This window comes from Corticium candelabrum, chromosome 14, assembly GCF_963422355.1.
Source record: "Corticium candelabrum chromosome 14, ooCorCand1.1, whole genome shotgun sequence".
Classification (NCBI taxonomy): Eukaryota; Metazoa; Porifera; class Homoscleromorpha; order Homosclerophorida; family Plakinidae; genus Corticium; species Corticium candelabrum.
Window position 1 is genome coordinate 1,877,627 of NC_085098.1, and position 24,318 is coordinate 1,901,944.

The window sequence follows — 24,318 nt, forward strand, 5'->3', positions numbered from 1 at the left end:
GTGCTCTAGACTTTTATTGGCCGTTGAAATCAGCACCTCTTCAAATACCGAAGCACTGAAAGATTTCCTCTTTAATTCAAGTAATTAACGTACGTTTACAGATTTTCTTACTCCTATCTCGTCTGTTGCACAAGTCGTCAGCTTCACCAACGTGCAGAACAGAGGAAAAAGAGTTTGAAACGTACAGACAGCTGCAGTTGTCGCGTAGTAGTGTACATCCTACTTGAAATGGCCGTACACAAAGAACACGTATAGGAACACATGATGATATGATATTTAAGAAAGACAAGATGAACCAGTCTCCACAAATATAACCGCAGATTGGAAGTCAGTTCACCCCTATACGCTTTGAGTATGACGCTAGACTCGCCAAGTCTCGTGACTTACTGTACAAAGTCCCGTTTCTTATGGTTTATACTTAGCTGAAATTAGACAACATGATGTCTAGAGTATTGATCAGTGTATGATCTTATCTGGAAAGCTTAATTGTAGCTGTTATAAGTTGTAGACTTGCTTGAAACGTTCCGTTAGATAGTCTGAGAAATTGTCTAGCAGTCCACCTAGCCTATCTCAAATCCGACTAGACAATTTCAAAGACGGGCATGGAGAGGAGCATTGTAACAGTGTAAGTTAGTGAAGTTAATAGACACCACAATCACATGCAATCAGAAACATCTATTAAAATTCAGCCAGTAATAGTCGATAGCTAAACGATTGTTGCTACAACTGTCAGAGTTTCGCTACAGAATTCCGAAAATCAAGTCAAGCCAGTCACATTACAGAGCAAGCCTTTTTGGCGGTATTGACCATGAATCCAGCTGTTTTGTCAATCGCCCCACCTACAGATCCTAGAATTCGTGATGCCACACCTCTCTCTCGCGCCTTTCGGTCGATGATAGCTTCCATCTCTCGCGCCATTGCTTTGCCTGCCTCGTCCTTCTCCTTGCTAGCTTTGTCTACTTCTGCTTGAATGCGGAGTCGTTCCACTTGATCGCGAGCTTCCTTTAACTCAGCTTTCAGCTGTACTTGTTTGTCTATTGCTTCCTGATGTGCCCTTGCGTGCTCAGAAATTTTTTGTTTGACCTCACGCATCACTGGCGGTTGAAAAACCTTCTCACAGTTCACGATCAAATGCTTAAGTAAGATCTCCTTTGAACACTCGCGAACTTCTTTTCCTCCGTACTGTTCAGGCGGATTGTCAACATATAGAAAGTACCTGACGTAAGGCAAGATTCTGCTTGCAGCCGAGCCTCCCTCCTCTTTCAACTTCTTCTTGTCGATTCCGACTGCCTTCTGATCTTGAAACTTGAGGAAGTTTGTTCGCACGATAGCGGTGTGCTCTAGAACTTCTTCCCCGAACAGAACTTGCCACATAACGTCCCAAGCATCTGCTTCTTCTTCGGTGAAGCGTCCGCCTGTGACAAAAAGTACGGCATTGATTCCTTCTTTGCACTCGTTGCAAGCGGCCGCGAGTCGCTGCAAGACTTCGTCAGGCGACAGTTTAGTGTCACCGATGCCAATCGTGTCAACAATCTTCAAGTTACATTTTTTCCCGTATCGATCGACACGGATTGTTTTGGCTTCCACGATCTTCGTCTCGCTCACAGACCCGTCGCTTTCTTTGAATAAGCCAAAATTGCCTGCTAAAGTGTTTGCGCATGTCGATTTTCCCGATCCAGTTCTGCCGATGAAGACTACAGTCCGGTTGCAAGACGCAGCTTTTGATAGAGACATACTGGCTCAAGTGGACACACTCTGCAATATAGGAGTAGGTGTGAGTGGGAGCATTTTGTAGTGACATTCAAGCATAGTTGTCTGAGTTCGTGCACGTCTATGGAATTCGGAATTCAAAAAATGCAAGGACTTGCTATATTTAAACATAGTTGTCTGAGTTCACGTATGATTGGCGTCGGGAAACCGAAATAGTTTGGATTCCTCGCCATAATTAATTAATTCCTGTATGGTATGCTTGCCATTCCAACCCTATTACTGAGATATCTCAACTCTACGCACTAGTTGGAGTTCGCTGAAGTATTGCAATGGGATGCACTTAGACTAGGATACTTTCGCCAACGTTGTTCTTTCAATAGGTTCCCGTATGTCGTGTATGCATGTGCATGGAAATTCCTGCATGGGTTCGCATACCCTAGTCTATACTTGCACTCAGCAATCAGTGTTACACGTTCCACAGTTATTGCACACATTCCGCAGTTATTGCACATCTTTCCATTACTGCACGCTCACGTAGGGTGCATGACCTGATATTCAACACTACGCAAACGTGCATCCCATCTTGCACGCCATGATCTCAAGAAACCATCGAGATGTAGAATGTTTTGATAGTTTTGGTATGCGACCTCCTGACATATAAACTAGTCTATAGCTAACTATGTCATTATCTACAGGCAGAAGACGCGGGTAAAGGAATCGTGTGATTCTGGTATGCTACAAAATATGAATAGCGTACGTCCTCTGTGGTTAGCCGACAAAGTGGCAGCGACAGCTGACGACGGGTAACTTAGTACGACATCTGCATGGTCTTACGCTTTACACCCGTTTCGCTATCATCTGCCGGTACTGTATATGTGTACGGGCGATACCTCCTAATGCGACGTGTATACGTGTAGTGGTAGTGCTACAGCACACCTGGAAGCAGTATAGGTGCAGCCTGCAGACCAGTTGACTTCACACAGCTCACTTAGCTATGATACCTATAGCTACCAGATTACATCCTTTGGAAGCAGAGTATTTATAACACAATAATCGAAAACGCCAGGCCTTGAGATTTCTAACCATGTCAAAACCATCCATTTTGTAGTAATGTATAGAGCTATTCCAAAATCACAGCGACTTAATTATATTTACTTTGTTAGTTAACTACGAGACAGCAGAATTCTTTAGAAGGTCAAACCTTACGGAGAACAGACACTTATAGCAAGTACATGAATATTGAGTTGACGGTAGAATCATCAGATGGAACGAACCTTGGATCGAGACGAGATCATGCATGCACGTGCACGACTAGCAATTGAACATGCAGCCACTCCCATGGATCGAAGTCGAGAGCTGTTGGAAGCACTAAAAGTAACTTGTAACCATACCTAAACGCGTATGGAAGACGAGTCTGAGTGTGTGACTGTATCAGTGGATGTTTGCTGCTCTGCGAGTACTCGACCGCGTAAATCGATCGGTGCAAAGAAATCTTCTAGTTGGCGACGCTCTTAATTCTCCTAACTGCCGTGCGACCGTAGAAGAGTCACCGGTTGCCGAGTCGTCCGTCCAGTTCAGTCGTGCTCTCACTCATAGTCGTAGACGAGTGGCAATGGAGAGGCCGAGGAAGTGGATAGGCGGGACCGGTTGCCACCCACTCACGCTTTCCAAGAGTGACCGGTTTGAAGAGCTTTGAAGATCGTGCTGTTCGGATAGAGTGCCGCTTCGGGTCGAAATGGGAAGCGCAACGTGTGTGACGCGGCGGGCAGAGATCAAACGGCCGTCTTGGGTCACGTACCAGTGTCTGCGACTTCTAAAGACTTCCGGAGCTCGTTATGTCTCTAATGGCATATCGCATTTCTACTATTTTCGGCCGACCAGGGATAAGGGAGGACGGTTCGATGACGTCGATAAATGTGGAAACGTTGAGCGCGAGAAAGCGTTTTCGCGTTTTTCGATAAAAGTGTGAAGCGCTTGTTCAGTAAAAGTGTGAAAAACTCTCCAATATCGGGCCTCGATCCTCCGGAAACGTTTAGGGATAGCTGAGTGAGAATCGGCACCGTCGACACAACAGCAGTCGGTTGCGGTCAAGAGCTGCCTCCTGTCCTGCGAGTGAAAGCGTGGCCGCATGGTCCGAGATCGCACCAGGCAAGGCGAGTACGATTGGTTGCACGAAAGGCGACGTGTGAACGACGAGAGCGTGGACGCCGCGATCCGGTCTGCACGAGCACCGACGCAGCGACCGCACAGAAGGCAAACACCGCGTTGCTGCGAGGTCCGCTCAAGAGGAAAGGACGGCCCAGCTAGCAGACGGTGTGTTGCACTCGGAGAGACTAGACGCCGCGCGCGAAGGGCGGCTTCGGAGATGACGATCGCATTCGGGACGACGTCGAGGCGCACGCATCGACATCCGTACCGCGAGGGCCGTTACCTGGTTGATCCTGCCAGTACATGTAGTCATATGCTTGTCTCAAAGACTAAGCCATGCATGCCTAACTAGGGTAATCCGGGGTATTTCCGCACACGGGCAATACCGCACACTTTGAATTCAATTACTCCTCATTCTTTCAACGGAGGCGAAATGGAACGTGTGAACACTCGCTGAATAGCTTATCGTTCTGCGCTTTAGGTAGCGGCAAAATAATTATGTTTGTAAGCCGCAAGAATTTTCTAGCTAGTGTTTTTCATGCAAAGGTGAGCATCACGTTGTAGAACAACCGTCTAACTTTTTAGCTAGCAGTTAATTGTTTGGTGACTTCATACTTTCCACAGATAGACACCCCACTATTAATGCTCGTGCATATCGCGGAAGATAAATCACCAGCTAAAATTAGCCGATCACGGGAAACTTCTCGTCATTTATGGGGGCCCTAGTAGGGTGCAAAGTGGATATCATATCATTTCATTGTATATTGCCATCTAGACTAAGCAAAAGACCATCAAAGAAGCAGGCATGGATCTATGAATGGTGCAGAGCCTGAGAGAAGAAGCAGAAGACAAAATCAGTAACATCTAGGGCGGACAATAGTTAGCATTCGCAGAAAGCCTACAAAAACTTTAACTTTGCTTTATGTATGCTCAAGTCGTAATTCTAACGGTTAGTAAACCATACACCAACCAGGTGTCGTGTTTGCAGCCATCAGATGGAGAAACGGCAACTGTGCGGAATAGCCCCAGAAAACGTCCAACCCCTTGCAGGTTGCATGGTGCCAAAAACAGCCTTCCACGTATACTACAGTAGCAAACAAAGAAATCACACGCAGGTAAACGTGGGACGCAATCTCTTGCAGAAGATACGGGTAATCTAACTAAAAAGTGTGCGGAATTACCCTATAAGCGATCTTAGACGGTGAATCTGCGAATAGCTAGTTCAATCAGTAATTGTTTATTTGATGGTCTCTCACCACGTGGATAACCGTGGTAATTCTAGAGCTAATACATGCGTCGAGTCCCGACTATTGCGTAAGGGATGTATTTATTTGATTCAAAATCAATGCGGGGCGTCAGTCTCGGTCTTTGGTGATTCCTAGTAACTGTTGGAAGCGCAGGGCCTTGCGCCGGCGCCGGATCATTTAAGTTTCTGCCCTATCAACTGTCGATGGTATGGTAATTGCCGAGCGTAGCGAGGCTTCTAATCCGGGTCGCACAATAGAATTGCGCGTGGTCCTATATGAGTCTCCATCGAACTTTTGGTGTGTGTGTGTGTGTGTGAGTGTGTGTGTGTGTGTGTGTGTGTGTGTGTGCGTGTGTGTGTACACACAAATCTCAAATTTTTTCTCCCCACGACCACGTTTCATGATAGGACCTACCTTAAAAAATCGTTTCCGTGTCCGACTACAGATAAGTCTAAGAACGATTCGTGCAAGTGACCAAACAGCGGCAAACATGCTTCATGAACTTTCGTCGCCCCATCCTTTTGTATTGTAGCTAGGAACTGTGTGTACGTGACAACCAAGAAACGCCTTCAGGAGTTGAATGCCACCTACAGTCAACTATTCATACGTCAGTATGATCAATCCTTTACTACACTGTGCTGCATCTAACACTGTTGATAGTCAATGTTTGCCGATATCAATTTCTATGTCAGTAAATTCCATACCACTGTCGCTAGACAACGGAACTGAGCGCATGCCTAGACTGTACATTTCAATTGTCTTGATCACGATCGCAAAAACGACGACTACTATACCCCAGGCCTCTATACGTAATCTAGACTACTAGGAAGTTTACATGTTTACTTCCATGACAGCTAGGGTTTCAACAAATACGCATTGTCTAGCTAGGACTCGGCGTTTCAGTAGATGGTCTGAAAACTCCGGGGATCCGTTGGACGTGTTACTCACGAACGCGAGGAGCGTAGCTACGGATACCGCTTACCATGGTTGCAACGGGTAACGGAGAATTAGCTAGGGTTCGATTCCGGAAAGGGAGCCTGAGAAATGGCTACCACATTCAAGGAAGGCAGCATGCAGGCGGGCAAATTACCCAATCTCGACACAGTGAGGTAGTGACAATAGATAACAATACAGGGACTTCGTAGGTCTTGTAATTGAAATGAGAACAATCTAAATCCCTTAACGAGAAACGATTGGAGGGCAAGTCTGGTGCCAGCAGCCGCGGTAATTCCAGCTCTAATAGCGTGTATCAAAGTTGTTGCAGTTAGAAAGCTCGTAGTTGGATTTCGGCGGCGCGTCACTGGTCGCGAAAGGCTTCCTCTCGAGGGCCGCGCGTGCTCTTAATTGAGCGTGCGCGGGACTGGGGACGTTTACTTTGAAAAAATTAGAGTGTTTAAAGCGGGCGCGTCGGCTTGTAGACATTAGCATGGAATATTGGAATAGGTCTTCGTTTCTATTTTTTGGTTTCTATGACTGAGGTATTGATTAATAGGGACGGTTAGGGCATTCGTATTCAATTGCCAGAGGTAAAATTCTTCGATTTATGAAAGACGAACGCATGCGAAAGCATTTGCCAGTGATGTTTTCGTTAATCAAGAACGAAAGTTGGAGGTTCGAAGACGATTAGATACCGTCGTAGTTCCAACCATAAACTATGCCGACTAGGGATCGGAGGACGTTATGATACAACTCCTTCGGCACCTATCGAGAAATCAAAGTTTTTGGGTTCCGGGGAGTATGCTCACAAGACTGAAACTTAAAGAAATTGACGGAAGGGCACCACCAGGAGTGGAGCCTGCGGCATAATTTGACTCAACACGGAAAAACTCACCAGGTCCGGACACAGTGAAGATTGACAGATCGAGACATCTTTCTTGATTCTGCGGGGGGGGGGGGTGCATAGCGTTCTTAGTTGATGGAGTGATTTGCCTGCCAAATCGCAATAACGAACGAGACCTTAAACCCTCCTAACTAGTCACGTCGTCTCTCCTGAGACATCGGTCGACATCTTAGAGGGACTGTCGGTGTCTAACCGGTGAGAGTTTGAGGCAATGACATATCTGGGAAGCCCTTAGATGTCCTGGGCTGCACGTGCGCTATACTGACGAAGTCAGCGAGTGTCGACCTGCTCCGAGAGGCGTGATTAATCTTGTGAAACTTCTTTGTGCTGGGGATAGACCATTGTAATTATTGGTCTTGAACGAAGAATTTCTTGTAAGCGCGAGTCATCAGCTCGCGTTGATTACGTTCCTGCCCTTTGTACACATCGCCCGTCGCTACTACCGACTGGATGGCCTCGTGAAAACTTTGGATCTGCTCCAGTCGTGCGGTTTGCCGCGCTTTAGACGCCGAGCAGCGGCTTTAGCGATGTTTTTTGGAAGAAGTGAAAGTCGTAACAAGGTTTCCGTAGGTGAGCCTGCGGAAGGATTATAACGATCTCGATCATGTGGAGCGTACTGAGACTCGTTTCCTTGAGAACAGTATGCGCTTTCGGGGTCGTCTTTGGCATCGCTCGGCAGTCAGGGAGGCGTCGAACGGGCGATCCGGTCTCGCGACGACGGGACGTCTCGTCCGGCCCGAAGGCGGCGGCGCCGACCGCGTCCGGTCGGGCCTTTTTCTTATCGTTACGCTGGTAAACGGGCTGCAAGCTTGCAGACTTGATCCGGGGCACGGCGAATCGTTGTGTCGCATAATCGTGGTCAAACGAAAACTTTCAACGATAGGTCTCTTGGCTCGTGCATCGATAAAGAACGCAGCGAACTGCGATACGTAGTGTGAATTTCAGATCTCAGAGAATCATTGAATCTTTGAACGCAAATGGCGCCGTCGAGTTTTTCTCGGCGGCATGTCTGTTTGAGTGTCTTCCCGTTACGTCAGCGGCGACCGCGCGTCCGACCCGGGCGGATGCAGTCGCCTTGAGGCATCTAGGCGCAGGCGATTCGTCGTCGTCGCCTAGTCCATGTCAGATTGGCTCGGCGATGCTTGCGTGCTGGCGATGAGCTGCGTGGCTGTGTGAGTCCGCGTGGCTTTGCGTGCGACGCGGTCTGTGCCGACCGAGACGCGGTGCGATCGTCCGCGCGTAAAGGCGAGTCGCAGCGAGCATACAGCGTTCGCTCTCGTAGTGACCTCAGATCAAGCAAAATTACCCGCTGAACTTAAGCATGTCGATAAGCGGAGGAAGAGAAACCAACAGGGACTTCCTCAGTAACGGCAAGTAAAGTGGGAACAGCTCAATCCGTCCAAGTCCGGTCTCGGGTCGTCGAATTGTAGTCTCGAGAAGTGTATCCGCGCGGCGGTCGGCGGTCCAAGTTGCTTGGAACGGCATTGTAGAGGGTGAGAATCCTGTGTTCGACCGCGGTCCTCGCGCCACGAGGCACTTTCCAAGAGTCGAGTTGTTTGGAAGTGCAGCCCAAAACGGGTGGTAATTTAATCTCCACCTAAATCATAATAAGGGCACGAGACCGATGGCGAAAATGTACTGTGATGGAAAGATGAAAAGCACTTAGAAAAGAGAGTTAGAATACGTGAAACCGTTGGAGGGAAAGCGAATGCCGCCAGCAGCGTTCCCGCGTAGATTCAGCCGGCGGGGCGGTCGGTCGGGCGTCGTTGGATTCGAAGGAACTGCGTCGTTGGTCGTCGAGTCGTGTCGTACTTTCCCGGGAACAAGCCAACGCCGGTCGGACGACTCGTCGTCGCCTCACGGCGAGGTGGGCCGGACGTTCGGTTTATCTCGCATAGCCAGTTCTGCTTACCAAGAAATAACCCACTGGGAGCTCGTCACATTCGCCGACCGCCTTCAGCCGAGCAAGCCGGTCTTCTTACTCATTGAACGTTTGAGAATAGGTTAAGGTTGTTTCAACCCCAAGACCACTAATTATTTGCTTTACCTGATAAAACTGCGCTGAGAGAGCTCCAGCTATCCTGAGGAAAACCTTGGAGGGAACCAGCTACTAGACGGTTCGATTAGTCTTTCGCCCTTATACCCAAATTTGACGATCGATTTGCATGTCAGAATCGCTAGGGCTTCACCCTATTCGGGCATAGTTCACCATCTTTCGGGTTCCAGCGTGCGTGTTCCCACTCGAACCTCACCGAGAACGGACGAGGTCGGTCGATGATGCGCCGAAGCCGCGTACGGAGACGGCTTTCACCCGAGCGAGAACGTTCACTTTCATTGCACCGACGGGTTTTTGCATTCCGAGACTCACATGCATGCTAGACACTTGATCTGTGTTTCAAGACGGGTCGAAAGAGGCCATTTTACCGCCAACGTCCTCAGTGCGCCTACAACCGCGACAGGTCGCGTGCAGCCGACCACCGGCGTACCCAGCCCATCTATCTAGCCGAAAGGCGCACGCTGGCATCGACACCGCGTCTTCTCGGTTGGAGGACGCACCCTCGCACTGCCTATAGCGGCCGACTCACCGCGAGCCGGTTAAGGTGCCCGAGTCGACGCTCGTCAGAGACCATAAAAGGTGTCAGTTGATCCAGACAGCAGCACGGTGGCTATGGAAGTCGGAATCCGCTAAGGAGTGTGTAACAATCTGCCGAATAAACTAGCCCTGAAAATGGATGGCGCTTAAGCGTCGCGCCCACAACGGACCATCGGCGTTAGCGGTGCGCTCCGACGAGAAGGAGCGACGTTCTCTGTAGACGAGAACGCGTCGTTCTCTGTAGAAAAAAAGTTCTGTAGCTTTGAGAAAAGAATTGGCTCTAAGGGTAGGGTCTGTCGGGCTGTCGTGCGAAGTGGACGCTGCCTTTCCAGACTTGCCGAGTCCCGTCCTCCACAGGGGGTCGGGTCAACGTCGGACCGGCGAGGGCGGAGGCCGTGGAACGCGTCAGCTGTGCCCGCGAGGGCTGTTCGGCAGGCGACTAACGACCGACTTAGAACTGGAACGGACAAGGGAAATCCGACTGTTTAATTAAAACAGAGCATTGCGATGGCCGGAGACGGTTTCGACGCAATGTGATTTCTGCCCAGTGCTTTGAATGTCAAAGTGAAGAAATTCAACCAAGCGCGGGTAAACGGCGGGAGTAACTATGACTCTCTTAAATGAAGTTAAGGTAGCCAAATGCTTCCCTCGTCTACTAATTAGTGACGCGCATGAATGGATCAACGAGATTCCCACTGCCCCTATCTACTATCTAGCGAAACCGATGCCAAGGGAACGGACTTGGCCGAATTAGCGGGGAAAGAAGACCCTATTGAGTTGGACTCTAGTCTGACTTAGTAATGAGACATGAGATGTGCATGTAGAATAAGTGGGAGGCCGTCTCGCACCGTCGCCGGTGAAATACCACTACTTTCATCGTTTCTTTACTTATTCGATGGTGCTGAGCTGGGCCTCACGGCCCGCCTTTCGGCTTTAAGGCGTCACCCCCGGGTGGCGTCGATCCGCGTCGGAGACAGCTTCAGGTGGGGAGTTTGGCTGATGCGGCACATCTGTCAAACGATAACGCAGGTGTCCTAAGGTGAACTCACTGAGAACGGAAATCTCATGTGGAACAAGAGGGTAAATGCTTACTTGATTTTGATTTTTAGTGTGAATACAAACTGTGAAAGCATGGCCTATCGATCTTTTAGTCTTTACGAGTTTTAAGCTAGAGGTGTCAGAAAACTTATCATAGGGATAACTGGCTTGTGGCAGCCAAGCGTTCATAGCAACGTTGCTTTTTGATCTTTCGATGTCGGCTCTTCCTATCATTGTGAAGAAGAATTCACCAAGCGTTGGATTGTTCACCCACTAATAGGGAACGTGAGCTGGGTTTAGACCGTCGTGAGACAGGTTAGTTTTACCCTGCTGATGTGGCGTCGTCGTGATAGCAATTCAACTCAGTACGAGAGGAACCGTCGATTCGAACATTTGGCACTTGCACTTGCCTGAAAAGGCAATGGTGCTAAGCTTGGGATTATGACTGAACGCCTCTAAGTCAGAATCTGCGCTAAAGGTGACGATTCTTTCTCTGCGAACGTTTAGGCGAACGCCGATAGGCCGTCCTCTCGTGCGGTCGTTAATTGCGTCACGACGTGTGGCACGGCGTCGGAGAGACGAACTCCGTCCACCGCCCGCCGCATCGAACTGGAAACATTGCGGAGGTAAGTCCTTAACTTTGCAGACGACTTAAACAAGAAACGGGGTATTGTACAAGGTAGCGTGGCCTTGTCGTTGTAACATGCAGGCCGAGGTCTAGCTGTCCACGTATACCGGATTGTGTATAGCAAAATCTATTATCTGCTTGTGTATCATCTTATTTTACGTATGGCATTAGCACTAAGACTCCACCCTTACATCACCTTTCCTCTAAAGAAACAGGTTTGAAACAATGAAACGTCTCTCAGCTGCAACTCTAAATTTACCGTTCTAAGTAGACTGTAAATTAGCTAGTAATTGCACACATAGTCTTTCAAGTACTTTGGCTTAGTGCTAATTAACTCGTCCACTTCTAGTAGTTGTCGTCATTGCTGGTATCTGTTTCTTCATTGCTGAGGTTGTTTGCTGAGTTCGATCTTGACTCTTGGATTGTTTTGGCTCTTTGGTAATTGATGGCTTCCTGGCCATCTTCACTGGCTGACTCACTGATCTTCTCAAAATTGTTTCCTTGGATGGCTTTAGATGTACTCTGTTTCATCTGTACATTTGACCTTGTGTAGTTGTCACTTCGTACGATCTATTGGTGAGAACTTTGCTTACTATTCCTTGTTTCCATTCATCGGCGCCTCGCAGTGGCTGTATCTCACTGTATCATTTGTCTGCAATTGTTGTTTGTTGGCTTTCTTGTCATAGTAGTACGCTTGTCGTCTTTTGGCTGCTTCTAGTTGTTTGTAGTCGTCAGTCACTTTGGGTTTCAGAAGTTGAGTTGTTGTAGGCAGCAAGGTTCTTGTCCGTCTGCTCATTAGTCTCTGTACTGGGCTCGTATTTATTTCTTGAGTTGGTGTATTTCTAAAATCTAGCATCGCCAGGTAGGGTCTGTTTTTGCTTGATAGCTTTCCTCATTAATTGTTTAGATGTTTTCACTGAGTTTTAATTTTTTCCATTCAATTTCGCATAGCCAGGGCTGCTAGTGTGATGTTGAATCTCCCAGTTCCTTGTAAAAGATCTAAATTCATGTGATGTGAACTGTGGCCCATTGTCTGTCATCAAAATATCAGGACTATCATATCAGCCAAAATGTTGTGTGAGTATTCTGATTGTCGACTTTGTTGTCGTATCTGTCATTGCACGTACTTCCCAAAAGTTACTATAGTAATCTGTTGTTAGCAGATAGTCTCTTCTTCTGAACTGAAAAAATCAGTTCCCACTTTGGCCCATCGTCGGTTGGGTACTTCATGACTCTGAAGTGTTTCTTGTTGCCATGAACATCCGTATGTGCACAAATTTTGCACTTGCTGACATAATCTTTAATTTGAGACGTGATTCCTGGCCAATATACACACGCTCTTGCTCAACGAATACAGCTGTTGGTTCCAAGATGTGAGCTATGGATTCTAGACATGATTGTAGCTCTCATAGAGGTTGGTATTTGAAGTCGATTTCCTTTGTAATTACTCCATCTTGGCATATTATCTCATCTCTAGCATGAAAATATTGTCTGATGTCCCATGGTACTTGTTGTTTACAGTCTGGCCATCCTGTCTTGATGGTCTGCAGTAGCTGCTGTAATTTTTCCTCTTCCTTAGTAGCTACTTTGATTTCTGATATTTTCTCTGTTGTCACTGGTATGTGCTGGCTCAGGTCAATTTGCTCGAATGTTTTCTCTATCTAATTGATACTTGTTGGATGATCAGTTATGTACGCTCTTGAAAGAGCATCAACTAAAAGCATTTGTTTCCCTTGCTTGTATTGAATATTGATATCCTATTGCTGAATTCTCATGAGCATTCGTTGAAGTCATTTTGGGGCAGTATGTAACGGCTTCCTATGAATCGTTTCGATTGGTTTGTGGTCGGTCTCCACAGCAATTCTTTGTCCGTAGGTGTAGCTGTGAAACTTGTCTAATCCATACACAATCGCTAGCATCTCTTTCTCAATTTGTGCATATTGCTGCTCCATTTCTGTAAGGGCTCTGCTTGCATATGATACTGGCTGGCTATTCTGCATAAGCGCTGCTCCTAATCCAGATTGTGAAGAATCACATTGCAGTGTTGTCTCATCTTTCACGTTGAAATACTTCAGTACTGGCGTTTGTGTCACTGCATTCTTGATTTTCCGCAGGGCGTCCTCATGTTCTGCAGTCCATGTCCACTGAACATCTTTGTCTTGTCAGTTGACGTAATGGTTCACATAGAGCTGATAAGTTTTCTAGAAATTTGGATAGGTATGTTACCATTCCAATGATTCGTCTCACACCGGCTTTATCTGTTGGTCTAGGCATCTTCTTGATTGCTTCCACCTTGTCTGGATCTGGTTTCAGTCCACTGGATGTCAATACATGACCCATGTATGTGACTTTGTCAGTTGCAATCTTACACTTGGCTGCATTTAAAAGTAGGCCTTTTTCTTTGCATCGATTTAGTAGCATGATCAAGGTAGCATCGTGATCTTTTCCGGCATCAGTGTCCATTGTATCTTTTCCAATCACCAGAATATCGTCCGCTACTGTATATACTCCAGGTATGCCTTGCACTGCTGAGTCCAACCATCACTGAAAAATTTCTGGTGCGGGGGCAATACCGAATGGTATCCTGTTCCACCTGTACCTTCCATAAGGTGTTTCAAATGTTGTGAGCTTGCTCAAGCTCTTGTCTAATTCGATATGCCAGGACCCATTTTTGACATCGAGAACCCTGAATATATTTGCCTCAGTCAGTTCTGGTAGAACATCATCCAGGGTTGGTATCAAATATCGGCTTTGCTTCAATGCTTTATTCAATGGCTTCGGGTCAATACACACTCGCAATTTACCATTTAGTTTCTGAACAAGTGTCAAACTAGACTACCAATCGGTTGGTTCAGCCTCTCTCTGTATGTTCTGGAGTCGTTCCAATCGTTCCAGGTCATCTTTCGTCTTTCAGTCTGGTTTACATTGTGTGGCAAGTCTGTCTGTGGCAAGTCGGATTGTTCGCTGGACAATCGACATAGATAATATTCGTTTCACCCAAACAGTGATGCTCCATTAGTCGTAGAACAACGTCCATGTTTGCCTTGTCCTCCTCTTTCTCGAATAGGAGTGCATTGCAGATCCTCAAGGCGTCCAAACTTGTGCAGGCTGTTGTTTCAAATTGGAAAGTACTTCATACGATTCCCACAGTTGTTTCCACTCTCTCCACGTCTGTCCCACATTTCCAGTAAGGCAGAACGGTCTGGGAAGTGGTATTCTTCCAATAATTCGCATTGGTCGATAGGTAATCCGGGGTATTTTGCACAGGGGCACACCTTTGAACTCAATTACTTCTCATTTCTTTCAACAGAAACGTGCAGCCTCGAACTTCCAGACCAGAGAGAGCGCCAAGCGCGCTAACTCTAGTCGATACTAAAATTGCCAAGAGGCCAGGTCTAACTGCATGTATTCACGCTCAATTAATTACAACTCGTGATATATGTATCTAATCAACAAATTCAGCAAAATTAAGCACAGCTACTAACCTAGCTACTAGTCTTCATCGCTACAACAACAGTTCTTGTGCTTAGATTGTGGGGCTATTCCATTCATGAACTTCTTTTCTCAAGTCCCTTCACTTCTGGTTTAGAGACCCTCTAATTGATCTTTCTGCTTTTTGAGGTTGTGTAATTTTTCTCTAGATCTAAAGACATTCTAAACAAGGGAAACAATCGATCAAGGGAAACAATCGATCAGAAGTACGTATCTAGATACACTGTTACCATTATAAGTTAGACTGAGTTTAACAACTCATATCATCAATGACAATTGAAAGACAATTTGAATCAGAACTATTATGATTAAAAGCCATCTCTACCTGCCACTTGAAGACATTAACTGTAATACATTAGCTAAACTGACATCCAAATAACTACTATAGAATGGAGATATTAATATCAACTATTCAAACTACTTTAAAATATTGCCATAATCAGTAAAAGCTTGTATGTGCAGTTTTACTTTAAAAACTGCACATTTGTAGAAGTAGTGATCAGATATGTCCATACTTATGTGCCGATTTCCAATAATTGGAGCTCTGGTATTACACGCATGAAGCTAGTCTTCAATTCCTTTCAAACTTAATGTTTGTGTTGAACAACTCATATCATCAGTAGAAATACAATTTGAATTAGAACTAGATTATTATGATTGAAAGCCATCTTTACCGGCCACTTGAAGACATTGTAATGACAGCCAAAGTGACATGCAAATAACCATTATAAATAGAGATATTAATATCAACTATTCAAAATATTTCCACGACCAGTACAAGTTTGTATGTGCGGTTTTACTTCAAAAACTGCACATTTGTAGAAGTAATGATTAGATATGTTCATGTACTTATGGGCCGATTCAAATAATCGGAGCTCTGGTATTACATAAAGATAACATTAATTAAATTCTTTTCAAACTTAGTATTTGCGTTGAGCAAATCATATCACAATAGATCTAGAGCAGTTTGCTTGGGTGTGCGCGTGAATTCGTGAGCGGGCACATTTAAACACACTACGACGCAGCTGTTACTCGCTATTATTCATTTCTCGTTAATTATTCAACACGTATTGTCGACATTCCTATGCATCGCTAACTGATTTGTTATTGTAATAGGCCACACCTTCAACACGTGCGCGCTTGTGCTAAATTTTGTTAAAGGATGACGTCAGCGATATCCCGTTTGTATTGGGCACCGCCTCAAAGACTGAAACGGAATGTGGACGATTGTAAGTAAATGAAGAGAGAAAGGACCAAGAAAAATACGCAGGTCGGCTTTCATTTCTATACTGTATAGATTTACTTTGTCAGAACGATATAGTGGTGTTGCGGCCATCGCTTGAGGTTCGCTGTTTACTTGCTACTCCCACATTCCATCAACGACGATTTCTGACTTCGAAACTGGCTTGCTTGTTGATTGTCTACACTGCTTTGTCACTTGTGATTAGGTTATGATGATGATGCAAGTAGCGTTGCGTCGACTGATGCTTCCGCTCGTCGCGCTACTTTGCTTTTCGTCTGCCGCTTCGCATCCTACCTTTTCTGGAAATAAAAGAATCGAGAAAATAGTTGTGCATCCACAGACTGGAGATGTCTATGTAGCAGCAGTGAACAGGATCTACCTTCTATCGGACTCGCTGGTGAAGCAACAAGAACATGTGACTGGGCCAAAGCACAGCGATGGGAGATGCTTTCCTAAGGCATGGAATGTTCCTCCCGAGAATATCTGCGATGATTCTAAGGCCCTAACTGATTTTCACAATCAGTTGTTTCTTCTCAATGAGACAAGCTCCGTGTCTTCTGACACACTCGTTGTTTGCGGTAGTGTAGTAAGTGGAGAGTGCAACTTCTATTCTGCGGAGAATGTTTCGTCTATTTTGATTTCAGCAGTGGAAGTATTGAGTAAATCGTCTACTGTACACGTTCCTGTTCTTGTTGGTACGGAGGCAACGTTGAGCACAGCTGCAGTAATTGCTACTGCTCATGGTGATTCTGCTCTCTATGTTGCAACCTATAGAGAGCGTTCTTCACTACAGCTTGTCACCAAACCAGTCATGAATGTTGTGAGTCTAGAGAGGAGTGATTTGTTGAAGCAACTAGGCTCTCTCGATTTTACTCAATGGATTGGCATGGGTATAGAATCTCGTCCTCGACAGAGCTTCACAAGTGGACAGTTTGTTTACTTTACATCGTATCAAGAGGATAGGACCAATACTCGTGCCTACCGAACTGTTTTGTCTCGAATCTGTAAAGATGATTCTGGTCTAGGGAGTAGCTCTTCTACATTATATGGTTATATGGAAGCTACGATCAAATGTCAAAATAGCTCACACTCGTTTAGTTTTCTTACGTCTCAGACAATATTCAACCCAGGAAAAGCTTTACAGACAGCTTTGAATTTGAGCAGCTCTGAAGATCTTCTTATTGCTTTGTTTGCAGAAACTTACGATAAGAATACTGACATACTGAATGGTGATTTTGCTGTCTGCATATACAAAATGGCAGATATTGAACAGAAATTTAAAGAAACACAAGATAAATGTAGAAAAGGAGATAGCTCAATAATGAAAGGATTTGAAAGAGACGGAACAAACACTGAATCATGCACAGATCTTACTGCTATATGGAATGAACAGTCATGCTCACCACCAGACGGTACATCAGTCTTGTTGGAAGTTGGCAGTGTTATTTTGTCTCAACCAGCTTTTATCAAGAGAACATTTGAGATCACAAGTGTTGCTGTCGCTGTTGTTGGGAAATCTACTGTTGCATTTTTTGGAACTGCTAATGGTCACCTTTTAAAGGCAATGAAGTTATCAGACTGACAGTAAAATTGTAGTCTCAAGTAATACATTATTTGTGGTATAGATGATACTGCCAGATCTCACAACAGTAACTGAAATAAGTAATACACTTCTTACAGAGCTGACAACATCTACAGAAATTCATTCACTTGCTTTCAGTCTTGACAACAAGTATCTGTTTGCTGTGTCAGAATCAGAGGTAGATCAGTTAGCTTCTCTCGTTCTTAATTGTTTGTGTAGTAATGATATGAAATTTTAGGTTGTGAAAGTTCCTGTAGAAACATGCTCATCACTTAAATCTTGTGACCAATGTGTTGCTAGCAATGATCCATTTTGCGGTTTCTGTGTGTTGGAGAACAAGTTTGTCTCATTATAACTATGATGTTTCATTGTTGATTGTCAATCTCTTGTGACAGATGTTCTGTCCAGTCAGAGTGTCAGATGTCTGGTGACGTTCGTCGATGGATTCAAACAGACAGTTTACAGTGTATTGTCTCTGGTGGTCTGAAACAGGGAAGTCCCAAAATTGCACCAATAACAAAAGCAGTTCAGGTCAGTTGCATTTTTCCATAGGCTGGTTGTGCTACCATTGGTGTGTATTTGTTGTTGCAGATTTCTCTAGAGGTTTCAAATGTTCCAGACATTGGAAGTTTTGAGTGTGTATTTGGTACAATTGGTAGCACAACAGCAAATAGAGCGTCACAAGTGATATCGTGCAACACTCCCACTCCAGCTGCCTTACCAGATGCAAACAGTAAATGTAGTGTATGATTCATAAAGTTGCATGTTTTGCAAAATGTGTGTTTTGCTGTGAAGGAGACAGTTTGTCTGTTTCTGTGTCACTGAAGTCAACAGCTACAAATGCAGTTTTTGTGATTGACATCACAAACATAACTGTCTTTGACTGTCGAATCCACAGAAAGTAGGCTGAGTTGCTTTTGTCAGATGTGATAGTAAGTGAACTTGATTGTTTTATTGATTATTAGGTGTTCAAATTGCACTGCTAATAGCCTTCCTTGTGGATGGTGTCTGTACAATAGTGTTTGTACAGACTCTTACATAAGTTGCAGAGATCGCCAATCCTCATACAGAGTTGAGGTTTGTTAGTAGTAATTTTGTACTTGGCTTGTTATGGGATCCAATGCAAACTAATTGAGATCATTCAAACCTTAACATATTCGTAATATTACAACAAGATGGTGTCAGCAAATTAACTAGAGAAAGCAAACCTATTATTATGAGTCTTACAGCAAGCATTGTGATCAATCATTCAGTGTATTCAGTTCTCTAAGCAACATTAAAGAAACTAGCGTAGTTTGTACATAGTGATATGTTTTGATGTTTTGTTTATTGAATCTGACTCGGCTGCATCTTGGAACGTAGGTTCATATGCATGAGATTACTAGTATGCAGTTGATAGTCAACTAAGGTACTCTAAACTCTTGTGGCAGTCTTATATAATATACAACTGTATTGACATTACTTTATTGGTTTAGTTGTTTATTGTGTTATGTTATGTGGTGTCATTTTTATATTGTTTTTGATGTCTCTTGACATTTATATATAATTGTGCTAACCTGCTTTCGTCTGTCCTTACCACACCGAGTGGGCGGCTAACCGTGCGGGACGGGTGCGATTTCGACTGGCTACTGCGTGCTCTCGGAGTTGACTCGCTGGGGAACTCTCTCAAGGGCTCGACTTGGGTCACCGAAGTTTCGTCATGCTATAAACAGAAAGTAGAGTCAGCTGACGCTGTCACGAGAGCAGAGCTACCGTTGAATTTCCACGCCTTCCAGCTTGTCTATATATAATTGCATTAACACCACTTCTGTCTGTTTGTACGCACCCCGGGTGGCTGAACAGACGGACGGATGGGCACGCCGACAGTGCAGGATGGGTGCAATTTCGACTGGCTGTCGTGTACGCTTGGACTCGACTTGCCGGGGACCCCTCTCAAGGACTTGACTTGGGCAGGACTTTCGTTCCCTGTGCTTACATCATTCTATAAACATCTGTTACAAAAGTAGAGTTAGCTGACGGCGTCACGAGCAGTGCAACCATCGAATTTTTCACGCGTCCCAGCTAGTGATTATGATAGTAACAGGCCTTTGCAAGTGGCCACTGTAAGGGGTCGTCCATGTTTATAGGCGTTTTCGCGAGTGTACATTTGGGGGAAGGGGTAAAACCAGGCGTACACTTTGGAAAATGCCATTCTAGTGCATGTGTAGGATGTTTTCACCGAGGTAGTTTAATGGTATTACACACAGGTTCACATGGTCAAACCCATAACCATTATTACGTTAATACCTACTACTGCTACTGTTAGCAGTCTGCTGCATCCGGGTTAATGAGCAATATCCGGATTTCTCTTTTCGCCTCGTGTCTTGATGGAGAACGAGGGAAGTTGGCAGAGTTGTTCAACTGTGCAGGCTCTGTCTATACGGACCCTGTCAATGCCTATCAGCATTTTGTGAACGCTTTTTATCTAAAATCTAAATACCAGTTATGGCAGGCAAGATGCTGTCAGGAAGGCACAGGAGTTTTGGAAGGTTGAGAGTGATGAGAAGAAGGATTCCATTTTGGGAGAAGCTTTTCGGAAACTAGAGATGACGAAGAGAAAATTACGTTGTAATTTAGACAGGGGAATTAAGGGTACAGTGTTGTTTCTGTATCCTCTAGTCTGCTTGTAGATTTCTTATGCTGGTTCATGTTCTCACAGTGTAGAGTCGTCTCAGATTCAGACATCTATTAATATTAAATCAGCATTTTTTGCGTACACTTTCGGGAAGGGGAGGGGAAGAGAAAAAGTGTACGTTTTGTAGGCTCGTGAAAATGCCGAAAAGTATGGACGACCCCTAAGTGTAATTAACATGTTAAGCACAAAACATGAAATCTGCACAATTCATGAATTGCCAGCTCAATTCATGGATTGCACAGGCTGAACGGAGCATTCAGACAATTCTAACACTAACCCTAACTCATAACTCTGACCCTAGGACTGTCCTCACTCTTGGACAGTCGTGTTGATATATCTCACCTCATGATTTGCAGATTATCTACTTAAAACCATGGATCCACACTTTGAGCAGCAAAGCCTCTCAGTCAACTATGACTAGGCTTGCTCTCAGACTGTTGCGCCAATATATCTCATCTTGCTGTGTGTGTGACTGCCATGTGGATCTGCACAAATTGCACATTCCATGGATTGTGTAATTGCAGAGCCATTTGTGGATTGTCCACGCTAAGCATTAATCACTGTTGTAATTCAGCATTGTTGTAATCCATGGATTGTCCAGCTCCATGCTTGGGTTCAACAAATACACTGACATTACTTTTTTGTAAACATGGCACTCTGACAGAATTGACACAGATAGTGAGAATGTAAGGGACAGACTAACTACAGCAGCTAATGTATGTCAGGTTGCAAGGAAAAGCGGATACTTATCTATGAGAAGGAAAGTTTAATAATTAAGCATGTAAGGAATGAAAGAAGACTAAACTGATTACCTATAGGCATGTCTTAAGGACAGGACAACATGGCTACCAGTTAGTGGAAGTGTTGTATTATGACACTGATGTTCAGATGAAGACATTAATAGCAGACATGTAGCACACTGTGACCTAGATTTGATATTGTTGCAAGGTCTTTGTGTTCTTTTATGTCATATAGCATAAAGACCTATGTCCTAAGCTTACAGGCAATGAAAATTTCTGGCCTTCTGGAGTGAATGGGTTTAAATTTCTCGTGAATGGTCAGCATTTTCCTAATATTGTAAGTTTTGCAAATGTTGGTAACAGTAGTGATACTTGTTGTAGTGAATTATTGTGTATTTAGCAAAGGTCAGGAGATGAATATGAGTGCATTGTGAAGGTTCACAATGAGAACACCTTTACTGTCTCTGCTACTAGAGTATCAGAATCACAACTACAGTGCACTCCTGACTCTACTCAGGTTTATACATTTTGTTATTGCCAGTGTATGGTAGTTGCTAATTTGCAGTATTAGATTTTCAAGTATTCAAATGCAAAGGAAATTGCAAAAGCTAAACTTGATCTGATATGGAAGGTGTCTGGTCGAAGCAATTATGAACTGGAAAAAGAAGATGGATTTTCACGTGAGCAATTTCTTTTCTGCATATATATATTACTTAATTAAACAGAAACAGCTAGTGTTGAATCTGGATTTGATTGTGTGTCAACGAGTAAGTGGACATGACATGATAATTGTTACTGGCATTTATTTGTCTATTTTAAAGACATCTGCAGTAGATATTTAGTGATTAAACTAGTCATGAGAGCTTGTTTCATTCTCACGTGCTTTTGGTAGCAACCAACTGATAGGAATAACTGTCTGATAAAATTGATTTCATTAGTTAAGGAAAGCAATTAATTATTGCTGATAGAACCCAGAACCACATATCAACAAATTTTCTTGCACAAGTCAATGTTGTTTTTATAACAATAATGCAGATTAATCTTACTTGATGTCAAGTGTTAATTATTTAGGTTGATCTTATTCTAATTTATCTTGGTATAGTAGCGGTGGGGCACTATAGCATAAGTATGCATTGTTTCTATAGACCGTTCTTAGTGACAAACAGGTAGTCGCAGAAATTTTGCATCTATAGCAGGGTAGTATTGTGCTTGGGTAGTGTGAATTGACAGTGCTGCAGTTTTTGTGGGGAAGAAATTTTGGCGATTTTATGAATTAAACTGTGGGTTGCAAATATTAGTTTTGCATACAATAATTTTTCCACTTGCAGAAGCATGATGTGCATCCACAAATTGCATGTGTCAAGGCAAATGGCATTAAAGGAACACTTCACTGATTGACACGCGCACAATAGACATTAACGTACGTTAAGGCCTTGGGCTGCGGACCGAACAGTTGCTGTGTTGCGCAGCGCATTGTTTTGGTCTTGCCTTCCGAGGCCAACTACTAGAGCACACAAGAGATGGGTCTAGACGCTTCAGGCGACTCTAACAGTGAAAGAGAACAAATTACAGTTCATAAGCGACTCAGTCGTTCGTATGTTGTAGATTCCACACGGATCATCTTGAGCGACTTGCAATCGCTCAGTTTTTCACACTTTCCTTTGTGTTTCTTTCTACGAATGGAGGCCATACTAGAGTATAAAAGGGCTTGCGTGATGCGAAAAACACGCTGAAATGTGTCACCACACATAATCACGTGACACAAAGTGCCTTCATTCTACAGCCAAATCATCGCTGTATGTGTGCTTTTCGCCGTCAATTGAAGGTGAGTCAGTGATGCGGAGCCATAGTTTACTTTCGCCAAAGCAAATATCAAAGTTTACACGAAGCAGTGAAACAAAACCTACACCTAGTGGACATTATTTGAAGACGTTTTGTGCGTTATTGTAATGCTCAGCTATCAAGTTTGCTCTGACATAGCGCCAAGCTTCCCAACTTGAAAAAAGACCAGAAACGATTAGCGATCGAGGGCGGAATCAAGAGATAATGTGCTTGCGTCAATTGGTGAAGTGCTCCTGTAAGTGTGTATATAGAGAACTAGCTGAGTAACCCATTCTTTGCCTGGGCTAATTAGATTATTGATTGTTAGTTAATTAGTATCCTGTTGAAGGCAAATGAAAATCTACACAAGTGTCTTGTTCTGGTAACGTGTAGGTTAGATTTGGTGTAATTGCAATCAGAATTTGGAGAGAAACGCATGTGCTAGAAGAGTGGTTTCAATCGGCGAGAAATCTTTGAGTGTGTTCACACCGACATCTGGACTAACTATGGTTAGGCCAACATTAGCGCAAGCGCGTTGACTCCACTAGCTATGATTAGTAAGTCACATGGGCACATGGGTGTAATTAGCCTTGACAGTTTTCATCCATCATATCCGGCAAGAGTTTGCTTGAATTGTCTTGACGAATTCATTGCTTTAGGTTTTGAAGAGGGAAACGTTTAGTTTGCTTTCTCTGGCAGCTCCTTCAGGGACGGCAGGAAGTTGTCACATGTACAGTCACATACGTAGTATACATCGTCATGCGCTTCCGTATACGTCGCCATGTTGCTGCGTTTGTACGTTTAAACATACAACACCGCATCAGAAACATCGGCGGCACGCTCTTCTTGTATACTACCTCACGTGTCAAAGTCACGTGCAGCCAGTAACACTACTAATGTGATTGTTATACTACTCTGTACGGCGTTAGAATGGCGTTACACTAATCATGATTAGGCCCAGTGTGAACACGCTCTTTGATCTCTGAAAGCATTGCGAAGGACGACAACACGTATAGTCGACCTACACGGGACTGGTGTGGGTGTGCATTCGAATGAACTGGAAGGTGCTAATTAGTTAATGTGTCATTAAAAACAAATGAAAATGTAACTCGTGTGTCCTGTTTTCGAGAAATTAGCAGCAAGCCTTGCGTTCAGAGTAGATATCCAGGCAGCAGAAACTTGGAAGTCACGTGCAGTTATTTACTCACCCGGATAATGGGTTCCCTGTATGCATTGTTGGTCCAGTTGGATGTTGTCATTTCGAAGATGTTGCTGCCGTTGTAGGAAACAGGTGTAGTGAATGTATTCGACGCGGGTACAGGGACAAACGGCGTATTTTAAAGACCCGGATGTAGTAGAAAATATTCTGCTCTTATCAACGTCGCCTGTATAAACAACGTAATTGCATGCTCCATGCGTACCGTCCGAGGTCAGAAATGGGCAGTTGAAGTTTGGTGGAGATCCGATGCGTTGTTTTAGAGAAATTTGCGCTCGGGTTTGATCAGCAAGAAATCGCATCATCTCAAGAGAACTTTGGAAGACGGTGATACCTGCACTGTCGA

General features: G+C 44.4%; 3 protein-coding genes and 1 non-coding gene across 4 annotated transcripts in view; 3 read left to right on the plus strand and 1 right to left on the minus strand.

Moving 5' to 3' along the window:
• Nucleotides 1-771: 771 nt before the first annotated feature.
• Nucleotides 772-1,734, minus strand: LOC134189935 (uncharacterized). The gene has a single exon (XM_062658333.1). The coding sequence runs from the start codon at nt 1,732-1,734 to the stop codon at nt 772-774; it is 963 nt and encodes a 320-aa protein (XP_062514317.1).
• A 6,079-nt stretch (nt 1,735-7,813) lies between these two features.
• On the plus strand, nt 7,814-7,968 carry LOC134190439 (5.8S ribosomal RNA). The gene has a single exon (XR_009971630.1). It is a non-coding gene; the product is annotated as a 5.8S ribosomal RNA (ribosomal RNA).
• Nucleotides 7,969-15,895: 7,927 nt separating this feature from the next.
• Nucleotides 15,896-17,876, plus strand: LOC134189937 (plexin-A1-like). Its single transcript, XM_062658335.1, has 4 exons — nt 15,896-15,966; nt 16,145-17,500; nt 17,565-17,699; nt 17,760-17,876. Exons 1-4 carry the CDS (start codon nt 15,934-15,936, stop codon nt 17,874-17,876), a joined length of 1,641 nt encoding a protein of 546 aa, XP_062514319.1. The 5' UTR covers nt 15,896-15,933.
• The window catches only part of LOC134190156 (plexin A3-like), a 28,158-nt gene continuing 21,405 nt past the window's right edge, over nt 17,566-24,318 (plus strand). Inside the window, exons 1-9 of the mRNA XM_062658586.1 lie at nt 17,566-17,699; nt 17,760-17,860; nt 17,917-18,052; nt 18,113-18,254; nt 18,317-18,422; nt 18,487-18,598; nt 21,171-21,272; nt 21,336-21,452; nt 21,507-21,615. Coding sequence (XP_062514570.1) covers nt 17,942-18,052; nt 18,113-18,254; nt 18,317-18,422; nt 18,487-18,598; nt 21,171-21,272; nt 21,336-21,452; nt 21,507-21,615 — 799 coding nt within the window. The 5' untranslated portion in view covers nt 17,566-17,699; nt 17,760-17,860; nt 17,917-17,941. The remainder of the gene's footprint in view (nt 17,700-17,759; nt 17,861-17,916; nt 18,053-18,112; nt 18,255-18,316; nt 18,423-18,486; nt 18,599-21,170; nt 21,273-21,335; nt 21,453-21,506; nt 21,616-24,318) is intronic.